This window comes from Bubalus bubalis, chromosome 6, assembly GCF_019923935.1.
Source record: "Bubalus bubalis isolate 160015118507 breed Murrah chromosome 6, NDDB_SH_1, whole genome shotgun sequence".
Classification (NCBI taxonomy): domain Eukaryota; kingdom Metazoa; phylum Chordata; class Mammalia; order Artiodactyla; family Bovidae; genus Bubalus; species Bubalus bubalis.
This window is the reverse complement of record NC_059162.1, coordinates 66,503,576-66,530,221: the sequence shown is the minus strand read 5'-3', so window position 1 is coordinate 66,530,221 and position 26,646 is coordinate 66,503,576. Positions and strand designations below refer to the sequence as shown.

Genomic DNA, 26,646 nt, shown 5'->3' with positions numbered 1-26,646 from the left:
GCAATGAGCATCTAGCATATAAGAAGTGCATTATTTTTTATTTATTTTTATTTTGCAATTTTTATTTTTTTGACCATGCAGTGGAGCTTGCAGAATCTTAATTCCTTGACCAGGGATTGAACCTGTGCACCTTGCAATGGGAGTGCAGAATCCTAACCACTGGACCACCAGGGAACTCCCACTAAGCACTTTAAAATCATTAACTGCTATTATAGTAACAGGTTTACCAACAAAAAATTAAACTGAAATAAGAAAACACTGATTCCAAATCTCATTGCAAGAACCGAAGAATGGAACATATATAATTTTTTAATTTTTCAGACTTTCTTGATCAACTTTAAATAATGATGTTCTAAGGACCGTACCTCCAAAATTTTAATTTTCTATATATTTTGTTTGAAAATGTTGTTACTTTTGGGCAGTTATAGTTGGATATCTACACATTTTAGATATCACTGGTGGTCAATTTAGTGAAAAGACATAGTAATATCATTAATTAATTAAATCAAAAATTTCAATGAGTATTTAATTAATTCATATTATATTAGTTTTAATTATAAAATCATTAAATTTGAATTGTATATAAAATAGCTCCAGATATTTTACCCATTTAATTACCACAGTTTATAGTAAAAAAAAATCCATGAAAATTACAGAATGACTTTATTATCTAAGAGACTGTGTGTGTATACTTGAACTTCAATTAAAGTACATAAACACACTTTTAAATAACCCCTAATTTTTCCAGCTTAGATTTTTTTGAATCATATTAGATTCATATTTTTGAATATTAGATTATTCTAGAATTAGAATATTAATCTAATATTAATTAGAATATTAGAGGAAATATTAGATTCATATTTTTTGAATCATATAAAGGAAGGAGATTTTGGTCCCCTATGTGAGGTGACTGAGTCTGTGCCTTTTGATTGATAATTCGTTCCTGTCTTTGATGAATCTCAGTTCTTAATAATGAGTTGTTTGTTGGTTAGGTAAATGAAAAGGAGGAAAACCAAGACACAGAAAACATTTTTAAAGGGTACCGCCCTGGTAAACTCAAGCTCAGTTTTGAAGAAACAGAAAGACAAAGGAGAGAAGATGAAAAAAGGAAAGCAGAAGAAGATGCCAGAAGAAGAATAGAGGAAGAAAAGAAGGCATTTGCTGAAGCAAGGAGAAGCATGGTAAGACAGAATGTGGCTGCAGGCGGCCACTGGGATTCAGCTTTTTAGAGTATGTTAGGAGAAGGCATTCAACTGTAGGGAATACCCTATTATTTCTGGAAGTTGTGCCAAAAGTAGGGACGGCATATAAGTTTTTAAAAGTCTCCTGTCATAATACCATCAGTTAAAGATCAGCTTCAGTATCATGTTGAAAAGGTTCTGATTAAATTGCTCTGCCTAGTATATATTATCTTCCTTCTCTGAGAAGGTGTGTTTTTTAGAACTAAGTATCTAAGCTAGGAGGGAGGGGGGTTCCTACCCCCACTTTCCCTTCCATTCTCTCCATTCTCTTCTCCCTAGCCGCATTTCCTCCTTCCCTTCCTCACTCCTCCTTTTCTTCCCTCCTTTCTTTCCAAGTTCCATCCCATCAGGATACATTAAATGACCAAAGCCATTTAACCACAATTATTTAACTTTCCAAAATGCTTATCATCACTCTGGATATTGCTACCCAACTTAACTCTGCTATAAAATTATACTTCTTATACCATTTTAATGTTTGTAAATATACAATTATCTGACAAACTCTATTTTTAAGTACGTTGACATGTGAATGCTGCACAACCTTCTTGAAACATTTTCATTCGCTTCAGTCATATCATGACCTGGTTTTCTTCCTATGTCTGGGTGAGCTTCAGACACACATTCCAAGTGTTTTTTTGGCCTCATTCCAATCCCAAAGAAAGGCAATGCCAAAGAATGCTTAAACTACCGCACAATTGCACTCATCTCACATGCTAGCGGAGAAGGCAATGGCACCCCACTCCAGTACTCTTGCTTGGAAAATCCCATGGACAGAGGAGCCTGGTAGGCTGCAGTCCATGAGGTCGCTAAGAGTCGGACACAACTGAGTGACTTCACTTTCACTTTTCACTTTCATGCATTGGAGAAGGAAATGGCAACCCACTCTAGTGTTCTTGCCTGGAGAATCCCAGGGACGGGGGAGCCTGGTGGGCTGCCGTCTATGGGGTCGCACAGAGTCGGACACGACTGAAGCAACTTAGCAGCAGCAGCAGCACATGCTAGTAAAGTAATGCTGAAAATTCTCCAAGCCAGGCTTCAGCAATACGTGAACCATGAACTCCCAGATGTTCAAGCTGGTTTTAGAAAAGGCAGAGGAACCAGAGATCAAATTGCCAACATCCGCTGGATCATGGAAAAAGCAAGAGAGTTCCAGAAAAACATCAAGAACACTGGAGTGGGTTGCCATTTCCTTCTCCAATGCATGAAAGTGAAAAGTGAAAGTGAAGTCGCTCAGCCATGTCCGACTCTTAGCAACCCCATGGACTGCAGCCTACCAGGCTCCTCCGTCCATGTGATTTTCCAGGCAAGAGTACTGGAGTGAGGTGCCATTGCCTTCTCTGATCATTATCCACACAGATACTTAAATCAGACCCGAGAACCTTAAGCAGTTCCACCTCTCATTTGTGCCTCATATCCAATCACTCACTAAGTCTCACTTCCTATATATCACTATTAAAATTCCCCCATTTCCCACTGTTGTTCAGTTGCTGTTATGTCTGACTCACTGCGACTCTGGACTGTAGCACGCCAGCCTTCCCTACCCTTCACCATCTCCCGGAGTTTGCTTGAATTTATGTCTAGTGAGTCAGTGATGCTGTCTAACCATCTCATCCTCTGCCACCCTCTTCTCCTCCTTTTGACTTCAATCTTTCCCAGAACTTCCTACTGCTACTACTATAATGCAGGTCACTGTTACCCATTGCCTCAGGCCAACTCCTAATTAATTTGCTTTGTTGCCTATAATCTATTCTTTCCTATAAAGCCAGGAAAGAAAGAAAGAAAAAGTGAAGTCGCTTAGTTGTGTCTGGCTCATTGCAACCCCTGGACCGTAGCCTGCCAGGATCCTCCGTCCATGGGATTTTCCAGGCAAGAATACTGGAGTAGGTTGCCATTTCCTTCTCCAGGAGATCTTCCTGACCAAGGGATTGAACCCAGGTCTCCCACACTGCAGGCAGAGTCTTTACCGTCTGAGCCACCAGGGAAGCCCATAAAGCCAAGAGAGTTCTCCTGATGAAACAATGGATGGAGGTTCATGACATTGTACAGGAGACAGGGATCAAGACCATCCCCAAGAAAAAGAAATGCAAAAAAGCAAAATGGCTGTCTGAGGAGGCCTTACAAATAGCTGTGAAAAGAAGAGAAGCAAAAAGCAAAGATGAAAAGGTAAGATATACCCATTTGAATGCAGAGTTCCAAAGAATAGTGAGGAGAGAGAAGAAAGCCTTCCTCAGTGATCAGTGCAAAGAAGCAGAGGAAAACAACAGAATGGGAAAGACTAGAGATCTCTTCAAGAAAATTAGAGATGGCAAGGGAACATTTCATGCAAAGATGGGCTCAATAAAGGACAGAAATGCTGGGACCTAACAGAAGCAGAAGATATTAAGAAGAGGGGGCAAGAATACACAGAACTGTACAAAAAAGATCTTCATGACCCAGATAATCACAATGGGGTGATCACTCACCTAGAGCCAGACATCCTGGAATGTGAAGTCAAGTGGGCCTTAGGAAGCATCACTATGAACAAAGCTAGTGGACGTGATGGAATTCCTGTTGAGCTATTTCAAAGCCTAAAAGATGATGCTGTCAAAGTGCTGCACTCAATATGCCAGCAAATTTCTAAAACTCAGCAGTGACCACAAGACTGGAAAAGGTCAGTTTTCATTCCAATCCCAAAGAAAGGCAATGCCAAAGAATGCTCAAACTGTTGCACAATTGCGCTCATCTCATACACTAGTAAAGTAATGCTCAAAATTATCCAAGCCAGGCTTCAACAGTACATGAACCGTGAACTTCCAGATGTTCAAGCTGAATTTAGAAAAGGCAGAGGAACCAGAGATCAAATTGCCAACATCTATTGGATCATCAAAAAAGCAAGAGAGTTCCAGAAAAACATCTATTTCTGCCTTATTGATTATGCCAAAGCCTCTGACTGTGTGGATCACAATAAACTGGAAAATTCTTCAAGAGATGGGCATACCAGACCACCTGACCTGCCTCTTGAGAAATCTGTATGTAGGTCAGGAAGCAACAGTTAGAACTGGACATGGAAAAACAGACTGGTTCCAAATAGGAAAGGAGTACATCAAGGCTGCATATTGTCCCCCTGCTTATTTAACTTATATGCAGAGTACATCATGTGAAATGCTGGGATGGATGAGGCAGAAGCTGGAATCAAGATTGCCGGGAGAAATATCAATAACTTCAGATATGCAGATGACAACACCCTTATGGCAGAAAGGGAAGAAGAACTAAAGAGCCTCTTGATGAAAGTGAAAGAGGAGAGTGAAAAAGTTGGCTTAAAACTCAACATTCAAAAGACTAAGATCATGGCATCAAGTCCCATCACTTCATGGCAGATAGATGGGGAAACAGGGGAATCAGTGGCAGACTTTATTTTTCTGGGCTCCAAAATCACTGTAGATGGTGACCACAACCATGAAATTAAAAGATGCTTACTCCTTGGCAGGAAACTTATGACCAACCTAGACAGCATATTAAAAACCACAGATGTTACTTTGTCAGCTATGGTTTTTCCATTAGTCATGTATGGATGAGAAAGTTGGACTGTAAAGAAAGCTGAGCACCGAAGAATTGATGCTTTTGAACTGTGGTGTTGGAGAAGACTCTTGAGAGTCCCTTGGACTTCAAGGAGAGCCACCCAGTCCATCCTAAAGGAAATCAGTCCTAAGTGTTCATTGGAAGGACTGATGTTGAAGCTGAAACTCCAATATTTTGGCCACCTGATGCAAAGAGCTGACTCATTTGGAAAGACCCTGTTGCTGCGAAACATTGAAGGTGGGAGAAGACGGGGATGACAGAGGATGAGATGGTTATATGGCATCACCGACACGATGGACATGAGTTTGTGTAAACTCTGGGAGTTGGTGATGGACAGGAGGCCTGGTGTGCTGCATGCAGTCCATGGGGTCGAAAAGAGTCAGACACGACTGAGCAACTGAACTGAACTGTTCTTTAAAAAAAAAAGTGAATTTGATTGTTACTACTTTGCTTAAAAATTTTCTACTTCCATTAAAGCAAAAATCCAAACACTACAATTTTAAAACAAATTTCTTTACAATCTTGCCCTAGTATTTTCTCGTTTCATTTCTTGATTCTTGGTTAATCTGCCATGTTTGTTCCAGACATACTAAATTTCTTTCCATTTCTTCCAAATGCTATGCTCTGATCTCTGGAACTTCATAAATATTGTATGAAACACATTATCCCTCTCCTTTCCCTGTGCTCTGCTCTCTCCTATTAGTATATTCCATTTCCTCTGGAAGCCTTTGCTGATAGTGCAAGTTCCAGAAAGGGATCCTTTCATGTACTCTTAAAGCATTTTGTGTTCCCCCAGTGTAGCCGTAGTGCTGTATTCTTGTTGCTTATGACTGTCTTCCTCACTCAGTGAGGCTGAGACCACATTGAGTACGTGGCATGATGCATTCTAGTGTAACAAACTTCCTAAAATGCTTGTGGAATAAGTGATATTAAAACTATTTTACGTACATTATTAGGTAATCCTTGATTCACAAATGGTTTCTACACAGAAACCCTACAAAATTGTGAAAGCACTTAATTTTTAGAGAACAAGCTGGTTCAGAACCGCTGATGAGAAGTAGCTGTGGAGATTAAGAAATCTAGTCCTGGGGCAGATTTTTAGGCCAAATCTGTCTTTTATCATGATGTACTAGTGAGAAAAGTGCAGGGTTAGGGTTAGGTGCAGGGAAAGCTAGTTTCCTAGAGACACTTCTATACTAGGAACAAGAAACTTTCCCTTCCTTTATGTGGTTTTCTTATCCAGGACCAAGTATTGTCATTTCATTGTGTTGTTCAGTCGCCCAAGTCGTGTCTGACTCTACGACCCCATGGACTGCAGCACGCCAGGTCTCCCTGTCCCTCACCATCTCCAGGAGTTTGCCCAAGTTCATGTTCATTGCATCGGTGATGCCATTCAGCCATCTCATCCTCTGATGCCCTCTTCTCCTTCTACCCTCAATCTTGCCCAGCATCAGGGACTTTTCCAATGAGTCATCCGTTCGGATTAGATGACCAAAATACTGGAGCTTCAGCTTCAGCATCAGTCCATATTATAGCTCAAGTAGCTCATATATTATTTAAAAATTGGGGGGGGTAATATGTGAATTGTAAAACTATATAAACGTTGTTTCTGAGCTGCACTGGTTTTGTGGTAAAGCCTGTCATTTATAAAACTTGTAACAAATAAATAATTACCATTTGTTTTTTCTTATTCAAGTGTCTAGTTCAACCACAGGGACATAATTTAAATGAGAGGTTTATGTATGTACTTTCGGGGAGAAGGCAATGGCACCCCACTCCAGTACTCTTGCCTGGAGAATCCCATGGACAGAGGACCCTGGTAGGCTGCAGTCCATGGGGTCGCTAGGGGTTGGACACAACTGAGCGACTTCACTTTCACTTTTCACTTTCATGCATTGGAGAAGGAAATGGCAACCCACTCCAGTGTTCTTGCCTGGAGAATCCCAGGGACGGGGGACCCTGGTGGGCTGCCGTCTATGGGGTCGCACAGAGTCGGACACGACTGAAGCGACTTAGCAGTAGCAGTAGCAGTTCAAGGAATATAATTAGGTAATTTCTTGTTATCCAAAGTGTATTGCAAGTCAATGACTTAAAAGCAGAGTTTTTATTTGCAGTTTAGAGACTGCCGGTATACAATGATATGGTAATAATAAAACTGCTATTTGGGAGATTATCTTGGTGTCAGGCACAGTACAGAGTGTTTCCAAACTTTATGTGATTCTCATGACAATTCAATGAAAGTTGTCGCAGATAGGGAAATTCAGATCTAAAGAGGCTATGTAACTTGTCCACGGTTGCAACTAAATCACAGTTAAATGGCAGTTAGACATGTAATTTATAACATTATGAAAAGGTAGTCTAAATAGTTATTTATAATTTTATTAGACTTCTAAAGTTTTGGATCTCACCTTTTCCATATAGTATTTGTATTGACTTTGACAAGTTACTTTTTATTGCCTTAGTTTCCTCATGTGTTAAATGGGGATATTAATAACACCTACTTCATATGGGTATAGAAAAATAAGTCAATACATGTAAAGTGCTTAGAATTATTCCTGGCAGTTGTTAAGTATTAACTATTATTTATTTTTAATTAGCCTGACAGGAAATAAATCAATATAATAAAATCACAGCATTAAGTGATTATTGCCCAATTATGAAGGGATCATAATGATAACTCATTCAGTTAAAGCCATGATTTAACTGAAATGCTCTCTTTTAATTACCAGAATTGAGGTTCATTTTACTTTTTAAAAAGTAAATTACTTTTTAATTTTTAAAAAATTTTATTTATTTGACTGTGCCAAGAGCTAGTTAGGGCATGTGAGATCTTTGATCTTTGTTGTAGTATGTGTGATTTTAGTTATGGCATATGGGATCTAGTTCCCTGACCACGAATCAAACCTAGGTAGGCCCCCCACATTGGGAGCATGGGGGGAGTCCCAGCCACTGAACCACCAGGGAAGTCCTGAGGTTCATTTTAATCCAATTAAAAAGTTTTCCCAATATTAGAACATCTTTTAAATTTTTTTAATGAAAATTTTTGTTGTTGCTAGAGCATCTTAATGTCTACTTCAAATTGTGTGCTCGGTTTCTCAGTTGTGTCCAACTCTTTGTGATGCTGTGGACTGTAGCCTGCCAGGCTCCTCTGTCCGTGGGAGTCTCCAGGCAAGAATACTGGAGTGAGTTGCCTTTTCCTCCTCCAGGGGTCTTCCCCATCCAGGGGATTGAACCGTCATCTCTTGCATCTCCTGCATTGGCAGGTGGATTCTTTTACCACTGTGCCACTAGTAAAGGAAGCCCCTAATTCAAATTACTCATAGTAAAAGTCAAAGTATTTATTTGTGTTCATTGGAATGGAGACTAGATGGTCACCATTTTCTCTGTTACTACAAAATACTTTAGTCTTATGTTTTCTAATAATTATTCCTTGTTTTATATTTTTAAAGAGAATTTTTGGTTTTTAGTTCAATGTGAAATCTTTCTATTCAAGAGATATTCCCTTTTTACTATGTATAATTCTGGTAAAAGTGATAAAAGAATTATTTTAAATAGGTAGTAGATGATGACACCCCAGAGATGTATAAAACAATCTCTCAAGAATCTCTTATACCGGGAAAACTGGAAATTAATTTTGAAGAATTATTAAAACAAAAAATGGAAGAAGAAAGACGACGAACAGAGGAGGAGCGGAAACATAAACTAGAGATGGAAAAACAGGAATTTGAACAACTGAGACAAGAAATGGGAGAGGTAAGATTTTAAGAAATATCCATTTATATCCCACAAATATTTATTAATCTAAGTATTTCACATACATTACCTTACAATAACTTTCTAAGTATTATTATTCACATTAAGGACACTCCTATGAGGCACATGGACAAGTTTTAGCATAGTTGAGTGTACCTTTCCAGCCTGCTATAACTCTACTCCTGCTTGCTAGTTTGAAACATATATAATTCCAAGTGACTGAGATATTACAATACTTAAGTAAATATTTCTTCCTATATACCTCACAGTTGTGTGTGATTACACCATGATTGAGAACTGTTGTTCTAGAGTGCTTAATATAACCATTTATACTTATTTTCCTTTAATCAGAATTAAACTGATCATCAAAATAAGAAAAACCTACAAGAGTACCATGGATGCTAATAGGAGCATCAGTTTGGCAAGTCTTTGAATCATTTTACAGGCATACTTCATTTCATTGTGCTTCACTTGATTGCACTTTACAGATACTGTTTTTTTAACAAATTAAGTCTGGGGCAACCCTGCATGGAGCAAGTCAGTGGACGCATTTTTCCAACATTTGCTCACTTTGTGTCTCTGTATAACGTTTTGGTACTTCTTGCAATATTTCAGACTTTCTCATTATTATTATATATGTTATAGTGGTGTGTGATCACTGACCTTTGTTGTTACTATTGTAATTGTTTTGGGCCACCACAAACTGCACCCATATCAGATGAACTTAATCGATATATATATTATGTTCTGACTGTGCCACTTACTGGCTTCCCCTCTCCTTGGGCCAATTTTATTACACAAAAGTACTGAAATTAGGACAATTAATGGCCTCTAAGTGTTCAAGTGAGAGTCTCATGACTTTCACTTTATGCTTGGTTGAGAAATGATTTGTCTCACTTTAAAAGCTATTAAGCTTAGTGAGGAATGCATGTTGAAAGCTGAGATAGGCTGAAATCTAGACCTCTTGTGCCAAATGGTTAACCAAGATGTGAATGCAAAGGAAAAATTCTTGCAGGAATTGAAAAGTGCTACTCCAGTGAACACATAAATGACAGCGAAGTGGAACAGCCCTACTGTCATGGAGAAAGTTTTAGTGGTCTGGATAGAAGGCCAAACGAACTACAACATTCCCTTAAGCCAAAGCCTAATCCAGGGCAAAGCCCTAACTCTCTTCAATTCTATGAAGAGTGACAGATGAAGACACCGCAGAAGAAAAGTCTGAAGCTAGTAGAGGTTGAAGTTTAAGGAAAGAAACCATCTCTATAACATAACAAGTGCAAGGTGAATCAGCAAGTGCTGTTGTAGAGGCTGCAGCAAGTTATCCAGGAGATCAAAGATAATTAATGAAGGTGGCTACACTAAAAAATAGATTTTCAATATAGGCAAACAGGCTTGTATTGGAAGAGGATGCCATCTAGGACTTCCTTAGCTAGAGAGGAGAAGTCATTGCCTGGCTTTGAAGTTTCAAAGGACAGGCTGACTCTCTTGTTAGGGGCTAAAACAGCTGGTGACTTTAAGTTGAAACCAGTACTCATTTACCATTCTTCCTATGCTCTATAAATGGAACAATGAAGGCTAGATGATAGCACACCTGTTGACAACACTGTTTACTGAATATTAAGCCCGTTGTTAAGACCTACTGCTCAGAAAAAAAGATTCCTTTCAAAATATTATTGCTCATTGACAGTGCACCTGGTCACCCAAGAGCTCTGATGAAGATGTGTGATGATATTGTTGTTTTCATGCCTACTGGCACAGCATCCATTCTGCCGCCCATAGGCCAAGCAGTAATTTCTACTTTCAAGTCTTATTATTGAAGAAATAAATTTTTAAGGCTTCAGCTGCCATGATCTTTTCTTTTTTTTTTTTTGTATAGTTCTTCTGTGTATTCTTGCCACCTCTTCTTAATATCTTCTGCTTCTGTTATGTCCATACCATTTCTGTCCTTTATTGTGCTTATCTTTGCATGAAATGTTCCCTTGCTATCTCTAATTTTCTTGAAGAGTTCTCTAGTCTCTTATTCTGTTGTTTTCCTCTACTTCTTTGCATTGATCGCTGAGGAAGGCTTTCTTACCTCTCCTTGCTATTCTTTGGAACTCTGCATTCAAATAGGTGTATCTTACCTTTTCTCCTTTGCCTTCTGCTTTTCTCAGTAAGGCCTTGTCAGACAACCAATTTGCCTTTCTGCATTTCTCTTTCTTGGGGATGGTCTTGATCCCTGTCTCCTGTACAGTGTCACGAACCTCCATCCATGGTTCTTCAGGCACTCTATCAGATCAAATCCCTTGAATCTATTTGTTACTTCCACTGTATAATCGTAAGGGATTTGATTTAGGTCATACCTGAATGGTCTAGTGGTTTCCCCTACTTTCTTCAGTTTAAGTCTGAATTTGGCAATAGGGAGTTCATGTTCTGAGCCACAGTCAGATCCCAGTCTTGTTTTTGCTGACTGTATACAGCTTCTCCATCTTTGGCTGCAAAGAACATAATCAGTCTGATTTCAGTATTGACCATCTGGTGATGTCCATGTGTAGAGTCTTCTCGTGTTTTTGGAAGCATGTGTTTGCTATGACCAGTGTGTTCTCTTGGAAAAACTGTTAGCCTTTGACCTGCTTCATTTTGTACAAAAAAGATCTTCATGACCCAGATAATCACAATGGGGTGATCACTCACCTAGAGCCAGACATCCTGGAATGTGAAGTCAAGAGGGCCTTAGGAAGCATCACTATGAACAAAGCTAGTGGACGTGATGGAATTCCCGTTGAGCTATTTCAAAGCCTAAAAGATGATGCTGTCAAAGTGCTGCACTCAATATGCCAGCAAATCTGGAAAACTCAGCAGTCGCCACAGGACTGGAAAAGGTCAGTTTTCATTCCAATCCCAAAGAAAGACAATGCCCAAAAAATGTTCAAACTACCGCACAATTGCACTTATATCACATGCTAGTAAAGTAATGCTGAAAATTCTCCAAGCCAGGCTTCAATAGTATGTGAACCATGAACTTCCAGATGTTCAAGCTGGATATGGAAAAGGCAGAGGAACCAGAGATCAAATTGCCAACATTCGCGGGATCATTGAGAAAGCAAGATAGTTCCAGAAAAACATCTACTTCTGCTTTATTGACTATACCAAAGCCTTTGACTGTGTGGATCACAACAAACTGTGGAAAATTCTTCAAGAGATGGGAATACCAGACCACCTGACCTGTCTCCTGAGCAATCTGTATGCAGGTCAAGAAGCAATAGTTAGAACTGGACATGGAACAACAGACTGGTTCCAAAGCAGGAAAGGAGTACGTCAAGGCTATATATATATTGTCACCCTGCTTATTTAACTTTTATGCACAGTACATCATGTGAAATGCTGGGCTGGATGAAGCACAAGCTGGAATCAAGATTGCCAGGAGAAATATCAATAACCTCAGATATGCAGATGACACCACCCTATGGCAAAAGGGAAGAAGAACTAAAGAGCCTCTTGATGAAAGTGAAAGAGGAGAGTGAAAAAGTTGAGTTAGAACTCAACATTCAGTAAACAAAGATCATGGTATCCGGTCTCATCATTTCACGGCAAATAAATGGGGAAAGAGTGGCAGACTTTTTTGGGGGGGTCCAAAAATCACTTCAAATGGTGACTGCAGCCATGAAAATTAAAAGGCATTTGCTCCTTGGAAGAAAAGCTATGACCAACCTAGACAGCATATTAAAAAGCAGAGACATTACTTTGCCAACAAAGGTCCATCTAGTCAAAGCTATGGTGTTTCCAGTAGTCGTGTATGGATGTGAGAGTTGGAGTATAAAGAAAGCTGAGCGCCAAAGAACTGATGCTTTTGAACTGTGGTGTCAGAGAAGACTCGAGAGTCCCTTGGACTGCAAGGAGATCCATCAAGTCAATCCTAAAGGAAATCAGTCCTGAATATTCATTGGAAGGACTGATGCTGAAGCTGAAACTTCACTACTTTGGCCACCTGATGTGAAGAACCGACTCATTGGAAAAAACCCTGATGCTGGGAAAGATTGAAGGTGGGAGGAGAAGGGGACAACAGAGGATGAGATGGTTGGATGGCATCACCAACACGATGGACGAGTTTGAGTAGGTTCCGGGAGTTGGTGGAACCTGATAGGGAAGCCTGGCGTGCTGCAGTCCATAGGGTTGCAGAATCGGACATGACTGAGCTGAACTGAGCTGATGGTGATTTCTCCAGTGAATATGGACAAAACCAATTGAAAATCTTCTGAAAAGGATTCAACATTCCAGGTGCCATTACAAATATTCATGATTCATGGGAAGAAAGAAGTCAAAACATAAAATTCATAAGAGTTTAGAAAAAGTTGATTTCAACTCCACGGATGACTCTGAGGGCTTCAGTGAAGGAAGTGACTGTAGATGTGGAAACAGCAAGGGAACATGAATTAGAAGTGGTCTCTGAGGATAGGAATGAATTCCTGAAATCTCATGATAAAATGTTAATGAATGAGGAGTTGCTTCATATGGGTGAGCAAAGTGGCTTCTTGAGATGGAAGCTACTCCTAGTGAAGGTGCTGTGAAAATTGTTAAAATGACAACAGAGGGTTTAGAATATTGAATAAACTTAGTTGATAAAGTACTAGCAGTTTTTAGATTGACTCAAATTTTGAAAAAAATTCTACTGTGGGAAAAATGATATCAAAGAGCATTGTAAGCTAGAGATATGATTCACAAAAGAAACAGTCAATTGTTGCAGCACACTTCATTGTTGTCTTAAGAAATTGCCACAGCCACTCCAGCCTTCAGCAATTACCACTCTGATCAGTCAGCAGCCATCAACGCTGAGGCAAGAATATCCAACAGCAAAAAGATTACGACTCACTGAAGGCTCAGATTAGCATTTTTTAGCAATGTTTTAAAGTTATGTACTTTTTTTAGACATAATGCTATTGCACACTTAATAGACTATAGTATAGTGTATGCACTAGGAAACCAAAAACTTCATGTGACTCACTTTATGAAGATGTTTATTATGGTGGCCTAGAATTGAATTCACAATATTCTCAAGGCATGCCTGTATTACAGACTCTACAGGACAGGCTTCATGAGCATGCACCTTGTGCCCACATAGGACCCCAGACTCAGGAAGGGTCACACTTAGGATTTAGTGTTCTGAGGTTGTCTTTGAAATTTTAGATGTTTATCTTTTAATCTCTGTGTTATAAGTAAAAGTAGTTGGACAGTGGAGCCTGCACTAGAGTCTTGGCGCCTTGCCTCAACCACTCATGATGTCTCTCTGCTTGTATCCATGGTGGGCTCTTGGCACCTCTTCTCCTACCTCCTGATGCCGCAAAACCCTGTTTAACCTTCCTACCCCTAGACACTTCTTTGCTCCTTCTGGATGGCCAAGCAGTTAGAGGGGAGGGTGAGGGAGGAGGCCAGCATTCTACTGTCACCTTAGGCTTCTGGCTGGGCAGCAACATAAACAGCAGTCTAGGATGCATGCACAACCCCATTGCTTCAGGTGAGGCGAGCACCCCAACTCAAGTAGGACTGATAGTGTAATGGCATGTTTAACAACTGACTCTGGGGGGACTTCTTGCCAGCTCCTGACGTAGGAACCGAGTGGGTTCCTTCACAGAGGTTGCAGTCTCTTAGAAGCTGACTCTGTCACGGGTTGGAGCAATTGACCTGTAGGGATATTTACTTCTTTGCCCAAATCTACCAAGAGATTACAAATGCTGTATATATAGTTAATAAGAAAATATAATGAATATGCTACAGGAAAATACTGCAAGGTCTAGCTTTGGAATTAAAAAAATAGTAGTATTTATTTTATAAAGGAAGCTGAAAATGAATTGTGTGTCTAGAAAAATGAAGTAAACTAGAATATATTTTAGTATACTATTGAGAAGTAATCTAATTAATATATAGCAAGTTAACTGTCAGACATTCTGATGCTACTCTATGTCTGGGAGTTTTCAATCAAGTAGAAAGCCAATTTCAAGATTACTCAGATTGTAACTGATTAGTCAACCATTAATTTTGATCAGCTACCTGGGAACCACTGTGGTATGATACAATGTCATAACTGTTAATTTCTACTTTAGGAGCTGCTCATTTTCACCCAGCTAGACCAAAATGTGGAGGTAGTATGAGGAATAAACTTTTCTTTTGTTGAATCAAAAAATTAAGCCTCATGTCAACACCATCCACTCTAACTCTCCCTGCATACCATTTGCCTCTACCCAAACTCCAGTCCCACCTTTTTATTTCTCTGCCTGGAACTCTAGGTCTTCCCCAGGAAAAGTGTACCAGGAATAACTGGAATATTCTACTACGCCATTAGGATTTAGTTTAAGAAGTATACAAATACTTTATATTTGTGAAATATACAATATTTTGTGAAAAGCAAAGGGAAAACTTGAATAAAAAGTATTCAAGATACAATGGATAAGCAACTGGAGCCTGATTTTCACTGACTCCTTATCTTTCTTGGCAGAATATAGAGAATACAAGTGATATGTAGCAAAATGTAAGGATTTTATCACACTGTGTCTGTAGAAATGCTTAATTCAGAGTACTGAGTGATATTTGACCATCATCAAACCAAAGGCAGGACTAATTTTTAGAGATACTGTGGCTCTATATAGAGATGACAAGATCATGTCCAGTGGACTGAGAGACCAGGCAAAAGGCCACACAGTATCAGAGTCAGAATTAGAACTTCTCTTAGCCCAGTGATTTTTTAAAAATTTTCTTTACCTCCCCCTAAAAATTCCTCTACAATTCCTCATAAAAGTTAATCCTCATATGCATACTTTAGTTTTACCAGATTATAATGGAATATTAATAAGCTTTCAGCCAGTCTCTAGTTAAGTAGTATTTTATTATTTTTTCTAGTTAAGTAGTATTTTAAATAAAGTAAGATGTTATCTGAAGTCTTAAATTTGTAGCACTACTTTTAATTAGTAAATTTAGGCATAGTGTTTAGGGGAAAAGTTATTTATAACATGTAGTTTTGGTTTCAAATAAGAAATAGTGAGCTTTCTGGATAACTTAAGTACAAACTAATTTTATGGTATTTAATATATTAATTTTTTTGAAGGAAGAGGAAGAAAATGAAACCTTTGAACTGAGCAGGGAATATGAAGAATTAATCAAATTGAAAAGGAGTGGTTCTATTCAAGCTAAAAATTTAAAAAGTAAGTTTGAAAAAATTGGACAATTGTCTGAAAAAGAAATTCAGAAAAAGATAGAAGAAGAACGAGCAAGAAGAAGAGCGATTGACCTTGAAATTAAAGAGAGAGAAGCAGAAAACTTTCATGAGGTATATATATATATATAGTTTTAAAGTTGTAATACAATAATGATGAATTTAACAGAAGTAACAATGTCTTTGAAATAAGTGTTGGTATGTACAGTTAACCATCAGAGTATATAATAATCTGGGAACTAATAGAGCAAAATCACATTAAGATCTTGAGACTTTTAAAGATTTTGCCATTCTAGTATTATTCCAAAATGACTTTGGAACAGAGAGAATGAGAGCCTATAGTGAACATCAAATGGTTCACTCTAGCAAAAATAGCTCCAAAGTAAATCTTTATTGGCACAAGTTTTTACTTTGAATCAGTAGGAACCAGTGTATATTTGAGTTAAACTCCAGGGATTATTCATACCTACTTAAAGATGAGGCCAACAAAGCCTATGTTATCTGCTAAAGTCATACTAAATCATTCAGGTACAGAGCCTAAATAAAAATTCAGGTGACATGAATTTGGTACCTCTGGCAACCCACTCCAGTACTCTTGCCTGGAGAATTCCATGGACTGAGGAGCCGGATAGGCTACAGTCCATGGGGTCGCAGAGTCAGACATGACTGAGCGACTTCACTTTCACATGTAAAATTAGGAGGTACTCACTAGATGACCATAATGTCCCTTCCAGTTTAAGGACTAGTTAGTTCCATGATATGAATATTGGTTTAAATAAGATCTGGAAAGCTTATTGTCAGAATTTCCATTTTGTTGTATCTAACACATACTCTTCTAAAATTCATTCTCACCAAATATTCAACTATAATACAAGTGTGAGAATTTGGGAGGGCTTTCAGAGGAGATTGTTGAATAATAATGGTGAAACTATGGGCAAACTCCAGAACTATAAGCAATTCATTGAGACAGGGAGAATGTGAGCACAGCACAAGGTAATGAAGACACAAGCACCAGCAAGATGACCCACCTTAGATGCCATGTTAAGCAACTTTATTGAGGTGCACCGAAGGGATTTTTAAAACATGGAATGATATTATCAAATAGGCATCTTCACTGCATGATCATGTTTAAGCTAAAGATGGTTTTGGATTCATGCATTAAAAAATTATTTGAAAGCCTACACCAAGGCTACATTGGCAAATAAACCTGCGTTAAGTCCTGGCTCATATGGTGTTTAGAATCATCTAACAGGGGTAGGGATGTAAAATAATGACTGGGAAGTAAAGTCACATGGTGGAGTGGAAAACAGTTTCAAACAATTATAGGTGATAGGATAAAAAGTTGTAAAACTAGTTGTTAGCTGAAGGGCCTTTTTAACCTTGCAGGCACTATGATTTAGGAATAATGTTAGTAATCAAAGTGTTAGGACAGAGTATAAAAAGCTAGCTTAAAGAATCCTGGGGTTGTGAAGGATGAACTGGGACAAGATAATGAAGTTGGGGGCAAGGGAGAAAAACTGAGTTACAGGCAGGTGGTTGCTGAGAAGGCTAACATTTCTTCAAGATTACTAGGGAAACTAGATACAGAGAATTCAGGAAGTCTGGAGAGGAGGGGTGGATGAACAAATTGTTTTGGACCTGTGAAGTTTGAGCTATATTTGGACAAGTAATGTCAGTCTGAAACATAGGTATTGAGCTCAGTTAAGAGGCAGGAGCTAAAGACTAAGTTTTCTGGATACTATTTGAAAGTACACATGTAGATAAAGCCATCTTGAAAGGGTTAATAGTTGTCAGATGAATAAAATCCTGGAAAACATGAACATTCAGTGGATAGATGGGCCACAAGATCAGTTGATTCCTTAGAGATAAATTACAGACGGTAAAGAATTTAAATCAGGATGCACTTGCTCCCCTTTTCTGGTTAAACGTAGTGAAACCTCAGAGCAGTCATACCTAGCCCTATAAAATTTATAGGTAAGAATAAAAGAAATGATGCTGGTGGTTTCTTGCTTTGATGCTGTTACTGGCTCTCTTGTATAAAGGGACATAAGATTAGGACCTGGCTGACTCTCTAACCCATGAGGATGTCCTGAGTTGAGTTTCCTGTGAGGAACCTGACATTCTTATCTCAATAAACTAAGGGTCACTGAAATATTGTATTAGCATAGTTTTGGCAGAGTATAGTCAACTTCCAGGGTAGGACCTGTCCCTTCTGATTGTTTCAGGTTTCCTTCTTTAGAAAATATCTTCTTTTTATATTCCAGACATCTTTCAAGGCCTAACTCATTCATGTAAACTTACCTAATCTAAGAATTCCATCCCAGCTCCTGTAGCCCTTAACTGTACCAACATTTGGTACATAAATCACTTAACTGCCTAATAGTGTTTGATTTTCTAGTTAGATTCTCCAGAACCATTCTTTACATTCTCTTTTATCCCAAATTCACTGCTTAATTGTATTGCCTATAATATCCACATGCTGGGAGTACCAATGCCCTACAAAGAATGCACCTAAAGAACAAAGATCATTCCATTTATAACAATTCTCAGTAGATCCATTTCCTGTTAAAACTTCTAACCTGGCTTTACAGGGATTCAAGGAAAAGCAACTGTACTTAATAACCATAAGACTATTCATAAACTTTCTCCAAGTTAACTTCTACTTAAAATTTATTTTCTAAAGGCAGGTTTTAGGTAACTACATAAATAAAATTTTTGAGTTTACACGAACTTTTATACAAAAATCTAGAAGGCAAGTTATTAAGAGGGAGGGATTTAGCCAGAATAGTAGTTGTTATACTTGCTGAAATACACGATCTTGAAGATTTGTTAAGCAAAGAATAACATTAAATATTCAGTGTGAACAAAAAGGTCCATTTTTCTTTCCATGTAAGTCTTGGAAAAGTCTGTTGAGATAAAACTGCAGTTTATTAGTTTGCTTAACAAGCAGACCATTGTTTTAACATGTATTTTTTTACCCTATCTTTTAAATATAACAAGAAGCAATCATATCAATAAAATTCATTAGCAATAATGGTAGTCTGGTATGTTTATCAACTGAAGGCTAAATGATGGCATGAACAACAGCAGTTACCCATCAAGTCTCTAATTATGTCTGATATCCTAGCATTTTCCAGTATCAAATAAAAACTGGATTCAGGAGAACCAGGAAAACAGTCCAACTTACTTTTAACATCTACATTCATTGGAGCTGTGGTGCAACACTTCAAACTATAAAACATTGATGAACCAATATTTTTCTTATACAATTATTTTATAGCTTATTTCAAAATTTTATTTGGTTGCATAGGATATCTGGAAGTAATTTCCTCATAGTACTTTGAAATACAAATGGTGAGATTTCTAGATAAACTCACAAGAGTCTAAGTAGTTTAGAGACCAAGAGTCAACTACAAGCAAGGTATTTTTGAAACCATGGGTTAACTATACTCACAAGACCCCATTCTACTAAAACTGCTCTCAAAGGCCAGTAAGTGACCTTCTCATCACCAAATTGGTTTTACAGACGCGCTACCTGACAGTTCAAATTCTACTCTTACATTACCCCTTTATTTTCATGGCTTCCAACTCTTACCCCTAAATAAATTGACTCAGAACTGTATTTCCTGTTTCCCCGTTTCAGTCATTGCCTCTTTCAACAGTTGTCTTCTTTTATTCTACCTGTACACATTCTTCTTTGCCACTGCTTATCGATAAATTATTTACTGGATAGAATTCATCTCAGTTATTAACAAAAAAGGGTGAGGAAGAAATCATGAAGTGGGAAATAACAAAATTGCATTTCTGTACTATGTAGTAGGGTAAAGAGTTATGTGGAGACTCTTATGAAATAATTGTTAATAGTGTATGATTTCCTCATCCTTTTCTTTACTCAGTACTATTAACAAGCACTGAGATTTGGTTGGGCAAATAAAATACACTAGAACTCCAGAGACAATGTGTGATAATTACACTGGGAGAACAATTCCAACTGTTAAAAAAGAGTATTTCACAAGTGAACTTTCATCTTTCCTAAACTGGGGGATAGTCTGCAGTGTAGCAAATAGCATAACCCAAACATGTTAATTTTCTTGTACCTAGGCATCTTCAAAACTATTAACATTTTAGTTCTTGTTGGTTTTTAGAAAGTAAACAATTCTTATTCTTGGCCCCTTTTTGTAAAGGAGGAAGATGTTGATATTAAGCCTGCAAAAAAAAGTGAGGCTCCATTTACTCATAAAGTGAATATGAAAGCTAGATTTGAACGTATGGCTAAAGCAAGAGAAGAAGAAGAACAAAGAAGAATTGAAGAGCAAAAGTTACTACGCATGCAGTTTGAACAAAAGGAAATTGACGCAGCACTACAAAAGGTACCAGGCTTTCATATCCTTTCTTTCCCAAAGATGATTTCTGAAAAACAATGAAATTTAAGGAGGGATTTTAATAGCTTTCAAATCAGTGAAATGTTAATGTAAAACACTTTATAGTAAGCACACTTACATGTTCTTTACTTTGGGGGAAAATATATCTACCTCCAAATTCTATTACTAAATCGCTGTCCTGAAAACATGACTACAGTATAAATGCCAACCTGAATGTATTTAATACAGAAACGAGAAGAGGAGGAGGAGGAAGAGGGTAGCACCATGAATGGGTCTACCATTGAAGATGAAGAGCAAACCAGATCAGGAGCTCCGTGGTTTAAGAAGCCTCTAAGAAACACATCGGTTGTAGACAGTGAGCCAGTAAGATTTACTGTTAAAGTAACAGGAGAACCCAAACCAGAAATTACATGGTGGTTTGAAGGAGAAATATTGCAGGATGGAGAAGACTATCAATATATTGAAAGAGGAGAAACTTATTGCCTTTATTTACCAGAAACTTTCCCAGAAGATGAAGGAGAGTATATGTGTAAAGCAGTGAACAGCAAAGGATCTGCAGCTAGTACCTGTATTCTTACCATTGAAAGTAAGAATTAATCCCTCTTTGAATCTAGAACTTTCATTCTATTTAAAAATTTTTTCTAAAAAAAAAAAAAAAATCAAAATCATTTTTCTTCTTCTCTTTTTTAGCTGACGACTACTAGGTCCCCTTCCCTCTCCCTGGAACACACCCTCTCTCTCCGACTTTCTTACTACATCCATCTTTTCTGTGGCGGGGCCAAAAAAGGAAACTGGAAGTGCCACTGTGTTGACTTCTTATTCCTTTCCCTAACAGTCTTCAAAAAACAAGCTCATCTAAAAAATACCTTTTTCCTTTCCAAAAGAGCACCAGATTCATCACCCCATTATGCAGTGTAAGTTAATGTGTAATTTAATGGGGCAAAGGGGGGAATTTACTCAATTATTCTATCAGAACCTATTACAAACGCTGTGTATTTTTCATGTTTACAGCATTAAGTTTTAAAGAAATTATAAACAGGACACATTTTGCATGAAAAGATTATCATTTATGAACTAGTCACACCTAAAATTAGCCTGAAATAGATGAGTTAGTGAATTTGGAACCTGTCAGTTTAAGTGGGCTTTTCCCCTCATTTTGGTTGTTGTAGTTTCAAAGTCTTTCTGGAGCAGGGAGATGAGGGGGAAGGGTTGTCACTTCTCCCTCTATGCAGACAGAACACAAACAAGAATTAAGACTTTTAAGAAACAACTGTCAGAGCAAATCTGATGGATACCACTGCCTAATACGGAATGTTGGGAATATCAAACGTGTATTTTTCAAATCTGTGTAATATATATTCAAGCTTATAAAAAGCAAATTTATGTTGTGACTTTCCTGAGCAAATTATATTTTAATGAGAAAACTTTGTATTAATAGTTCATGCAGGAGAAAACATAAAGATTTTCAGATCTAAGAATTAATTAGATGTAGGGGAAAATGGCACAAACATCAATTTTGAGTTTTTAAAGTGAGTTTGTAAATAATTAGCTATCATGTTCTATTATCAAGTTGTTTTATATTTTAGTTTTCTGGAAAACAATTTTATTTTACAATGTAAACCCATAATAAAGTCACTTCTGTATTTAAGAAAAGAGACAAACACTCCTTTATAATATTCACCAATGTACATTTATTTTTTTTATTGAGGAAACCATAATCAATACAAAATTACAGCAATCATGTACCCCTTTACATACAATGGTATTAAAACAAACTAAACCACAGTTTGTAAAGTATTCAATTTACCTCAAGTCCAAGCTGCATCTCCCTAAGACACTGTTCCCATCACAGTAGCCATTTTAAGCCAATCTTCTTTTTACACGGGTAGTTTCTGTAGAGAACACTTTTCTCAGGACGAAAATGCATTGAGCATGCATAAGAAAAAATATATATATGTGCAAATACATTTATGAGTTCCTATAAGGGGTATCACTGAAGAAAATAAAATCCTGGGACTTATTTGCTTTCTTAGAAGCACCAGTTAAAAAAAAATCCCTCAGAAGTTTATACTGTGGCAAGAAAACTCATGTGACTAAACAAAAAATAAGGTTATTTTCAGAATCAAAATTATCTTTAGGTATTGTTACAATACATTTTAAAGTGAGGCAGAATTTTCAGAAAATAAAAAGACATCTTTATTAACTAGTAATTTCTACAACCTTTTTCTAAAGAACATAACTTTGCAGGTAGAAGTGGTTCTCCTGGCAAGAGTATTCAAACAAACATTATCACTTCTGAATATATTCCTATCTTCCTCTTAAGGTACTGTTTACTCCTACACAAACCCACTCCTGTAAATTAACTACTCAGGTATTTGTCTAAGAATATATTTTACAATGCTCATAAACAACTAGTATTAAATCACTAATTTTAGTATTAAAACCATTTTCATTTATTAAAAATAAAAGTATACTTCCCATTTCTAAGAGAAACATCAAACTATAAGAATTCTAATTACCACCACACTATGAAATCTTAAAAACAAAAACATATTGTCAACTTTAAGTGCTAAATAAATCAATTTCAAGCCAAACATTGTCTCTACCACTCCTAACACCACTGCATTCAAATCAACTGGCTCACCTTTTCTGCTTTCCATTTATTTCAAGGTTAAGATTAGCGCCATTTAAAAAATGCCTGCAGTATCAATGAAGGCTTATGCTAATGAATAAAAAAATTCTCATGAGATAGAAACAATGCCCCAATATCTATTAGCATTCATATGTATTTTCTTTTATAAAAATGCAAACTACTTCTAAGCAAAACTTGACAGGCTCTTAAGGTTCAAAGAGCTCCTTTATATTATCAATTTTAACATTGACTATTAAAACACATATACACACACATAAATGTGGTGCAATAACTAACTTTCAAAATTTAACATTTCATGGAACATTTAAGATCAAGTGAATAGCACTTTAAAATGAAAAGTGATCAAAAGCAGGTACAGTACACCCTATATCATATTACGTATGGGAAAACATTTCATTTTTCTCAGTTACGATTTGCCAATTTTACCTTCTACATTGAGCCCTTCTATGGTCCATGCTCATCGGCTCACCAATGGCATACACTCAAAGGATTCCTCTTTATGGGTAACTATCTCAGGACCTGATTTTATGAGCTATGATTTGGTGCTTGCAGCATCTTCAGCACTGTGTGTGAAAATGAAGGCAGTATTTTTGAATATTTTTCTTTGTTGCAAAGATAAGCAGGAGTTTTAAAAGGATCAGCACATTTTAGAAATCGAATAAACAAAACTGATATGATGCTGCTTTAATACATTCATCTTAACTCAAAATATTTACCAGTTAAAATTATCTACAAGAACACACAAACATTTAAAACTGGCAAAAAATAAAATAAATGCAGCGTCAAGTTATTAAGGTATTATAAATCAGAAAAATATTGGTTGCTATACAGATTATGAAAGGTTATTTGCTATACAGTTAACATTTCACTGATGCACATGCCTTTTATCAAACATACTGCCAGTATTTCTTTCGGTGTATATAAATAAGAGTTAGGAAAACTGAGTTGTCTTAAGGAAAAAAGGTCATAATAAAACTGACCCATAACGCCCTTACTGAATTGCTATAGTTCAAGAACAAGAAAAAAAGTAAAAACTCCATAGCTTTGGAGAGCAAAGAAAATGTCTTGTCAATCATAAACAGACTGTGAAGGCTGTTGAAGTTTCTGACCAAATGATCTCCTAAATCTTGAGAACTATGTAACTCTCCTTTTAAAATTCTAACAATTTTTCTATATTAGGGAAAAGATTATAAAAAGTTTGGATGTAGTTTAATTACAGCAGCAATCTACTCATAATTTTCTTGTTTTAATAAAAAGAAAAATCAAAATAAAAACATCACCTAGAAAAGTAAACAGTTGTTTGAACAACTTACAGACTTTCCACTGAAATGGTAGCATAAATAACAAAATACAGTTTGGGGAAGCAGTAGCAGATTGCTTTTGAATACACAACCACAAAAACCTCACAGGGACAACATTAATGTACTGAAATATTTATTTATATATGTCCTTAGGTTGTGCTTACCTGTTGCTTTTTGCAGCAGAACCTAAGGTGGAAGGTCTGGGAAGGCACTGTGAAGTATAAATAATTGCACTGTTTGCAATTAATAAAGATTTTAAACCTTAAATGAATCAAAATCAACAGCCTCCAATTTGTGAGTACTGAATCCAACTGAAAACTATCTCTTCAGTTTAATTAATAAATGCACCACTTTCCTAAAAGGTCATCTATAAAACAGTATCATGCAAAATACTGAAACTGTTCACATCAATACCCTACTCTTAAACAGATAACTCCTTAACTATTAAAACTTCAAACTAGAACTACATATCCATATCTAAATAAGGGCAAGGGAAGAAGTCACTCTCGGTTCTATAAGATAGTCAAAAACATTTCAAAACAGCTACAATGAACTGTACCGCTATTTTCTACCCTATAAATAATCTCAACATTTATGTCCTGTACATCTTCCTTTTACAGTATATTCAGAACAACAAATGGTGCTCCCCTACCAATGAAAGAACTAGTATATATATTTAGGAAATGGTATTAAAACCACTACGTTGCTTAATATTTGCAAACTGAAAACCACCCTGTCTGATACATTTCAAGTCTTTCATATTAATATATAAGATATGCATTATTTTACACTGAAAAGCAATATATTTTAGGAGCACCAATGAGTAATACTATTCAACTTTGTTAATGATGAGTTTTCTTTAGCTATAGCTAAAGCATATCAAAAATACTTACCCATTAAGCTCACTTAAAAAAAAATACAGACCTATGAATATTCTATGTTAAATTAAGAAGCAGTTATGGTTTCCAAGATATAAGCACTGTATTCCAACATAATATTCAAACAAAGTATGGCATTTGCATTATGTGGAACATTGACAAAAAGATACTGTTGCAGTTCATCAATTTGTCATTCTGATGTACTTACAGTGCAATGCTCCTTGAAGGAACACAATCAAGGATGATACACAGCACAGTCCTCCTCACCCCTACAGAGCTAGTTCTATACTGGCTGGATCAAACCTGCACTTCAACAGACAATGGCAAGACAGACTGTATTTGCATGTAGTCTAATATATTAATATGCAAAGAGCCAACAAATATGCAAAGAGTAAAACAATGGATTTCAACAAAATATCAGAACTTCAGCATGAGTGTTATAGAGTAATAAAATGATTTCAAGTACATAAAAAAATTAAGTTGATTCAATGATTGGACTTGTGCATTTACAAAACAAAGCTTATCTATACTGCAAAAAGGAAAAAAAAAAAGAAAAAATAGCTCAAACATTTTCATACCGCAATAATGTTTCAATGGCAGATGCACTATAGCTATACTTTTTGCATACTATTCACTTTTTCTACCCTACATTTAGCAAGAAACACACTAATATTGCATACCTTGCAAGAGCTCCTTTACATGAAAAAAAAAACTGTTCTTATTATAGACTACTCATATTTACTATTTGAAAACTGTTTAAAATTAGTTATGCTGAAACAGTCTTGGAAATCAAGTAATTATCAAATTAAAAACAGAAAGGTTAACTGTTATAGCAGCAGTACAGGTCTGAAACAGTGGTCATGTATAAAAGGAAATTTCACTGTTAATGCAATGGAAGTATGCCAAAAGATCATTGTACACACATGCAGTTTTTAATCAAACAGAAGGAAAAAAATGAAGATATCAGGATTACTTGTGCTGAAAACAGCCAAATACAATAAATGGAAAAGATCCTCCAATCTACTACTATACTGCAAGGGGGAAGAAAACATGCCAGTGTTTAAAAACTCAAATTAATATTTCATGGGGAAAGCTTATATATTTGTGTATATGTATCTTAATTTATCATTACTAAGAAATTATGAATTCTTTAAATACCCACATATCCAACTTACCGACACAGGAGGTTTCATATCATTTATTGTAAAGCACAAAACAGGCATTTTAAAAGTGAAAGTATACATTGAAAAAAGTACATTTATATCACAAAGCATTAACCACATAATAGTTGCAAATACATTTGCTGGAATGTGTACATCTACACTAAATACTAAAAACAAACCAATTTTCATTTCTACACAGAAATATTAACCTCCTATCAGTAGTGATAGATATTTTGTACATTTTCAAAAAAAAGAAAAAAGAAAGGAAGAAAGAAAGAAAGGAAAAACACTATTTAAACCAAAAACAAAATTAAGATCTTCATCAAGCCGTCTGCATCCATATATTTAACAAAGGTTTTTTTCCCCCACACAATGAAGCAAATACTGTATTGTCCACTTCTTATTATTGGCCCTGTGCAGAAGAGATACATAAGAAATACACAAAAAGTTAAAGAAAATCCTTTAAATGGAGCTAACTCAGGAGTGAATCCTCTAAGAAAGAAAAACTGGTTAATATAAATGGTGGTGGCT

The 26,646-nt window shown here is 36.6% G+C and overlaps 2 protein-coding genes across 28 annotated transcripts in view; one reads left to right on the top strand and one right to left on the bottom strand.

The window, feature by feature from the left end:
* Window positions 1-21,768, top strand: part of NEXN (nexilin F-actin binding protein) — a 53,974-nt gene extending 32,206 nt beyond the window's left edge. For 3 of the 6 annotated variants that reach the window (XM_006068437.3, XM_006068436.3, XM_006068434.3), the window contains 6 exons: window positions 993-1,181; window positions 8,358-8,555; window positions 15,631-15,852; window positions 19,923-20,108; window positions 20,349-20,706; window positions 20,811-21,768. In XM_006068437.3, the coding sequence (XP_006068499.2) occupies window positions 993-1,181; window positions 8,358-8,555; window positions 15,631-15,852; window positions 19,923-20,108; window positions 20,349-20,706; window positions 20,811-20,824 (1,167 nt within the window). In that variant the 3' untranslated portion in view covers window positions 20,825-21,768. Of the gene's footprint in view, window positions 1-992; window positions 1,182-8,357; window positions 8,556-15,630; window positions 15,853-19,922; window positions 20,109-20,348 lie in introns of all 6 variants that reach the window. The other 3 variants (XM_044944823.1, XM_044944822.1, XM_006068439.3) reach the window with 2 other exon arrangements.
* Window positions 21,769-21,791: 23 nt separating this feature from the next.
* Window positions 21,792-26,646, bottom strand: part of FUBP1 (far upstream element binding protein 1) — a 34,350-nt gene continuing 29,495 nt past the window's right edge. For 14 of the 22 annotated variants that reach the window (XM_025288399.2, XM_044944811.1, XM_044944810.1 and 11 more), the window contains one exon: window positions 21,792-25,260. In XM_025288399.2, coding sequence (XP_025144184.1) covers window positions 25,222-25,260 — 39 coding nt within the window. In that variant the 3' untranslated portion in view covers window positions 21,792-25,221. Of the gene's footprint in view, window positions 25,261-26,134; window positions 26,528-26,646 lie in introns of those variants that run through there. The other 8 variants (XR_003110135.2, XM_025288410.2, XR_006551850.1 and 5 more) reach the window with 8 other exon arrangements.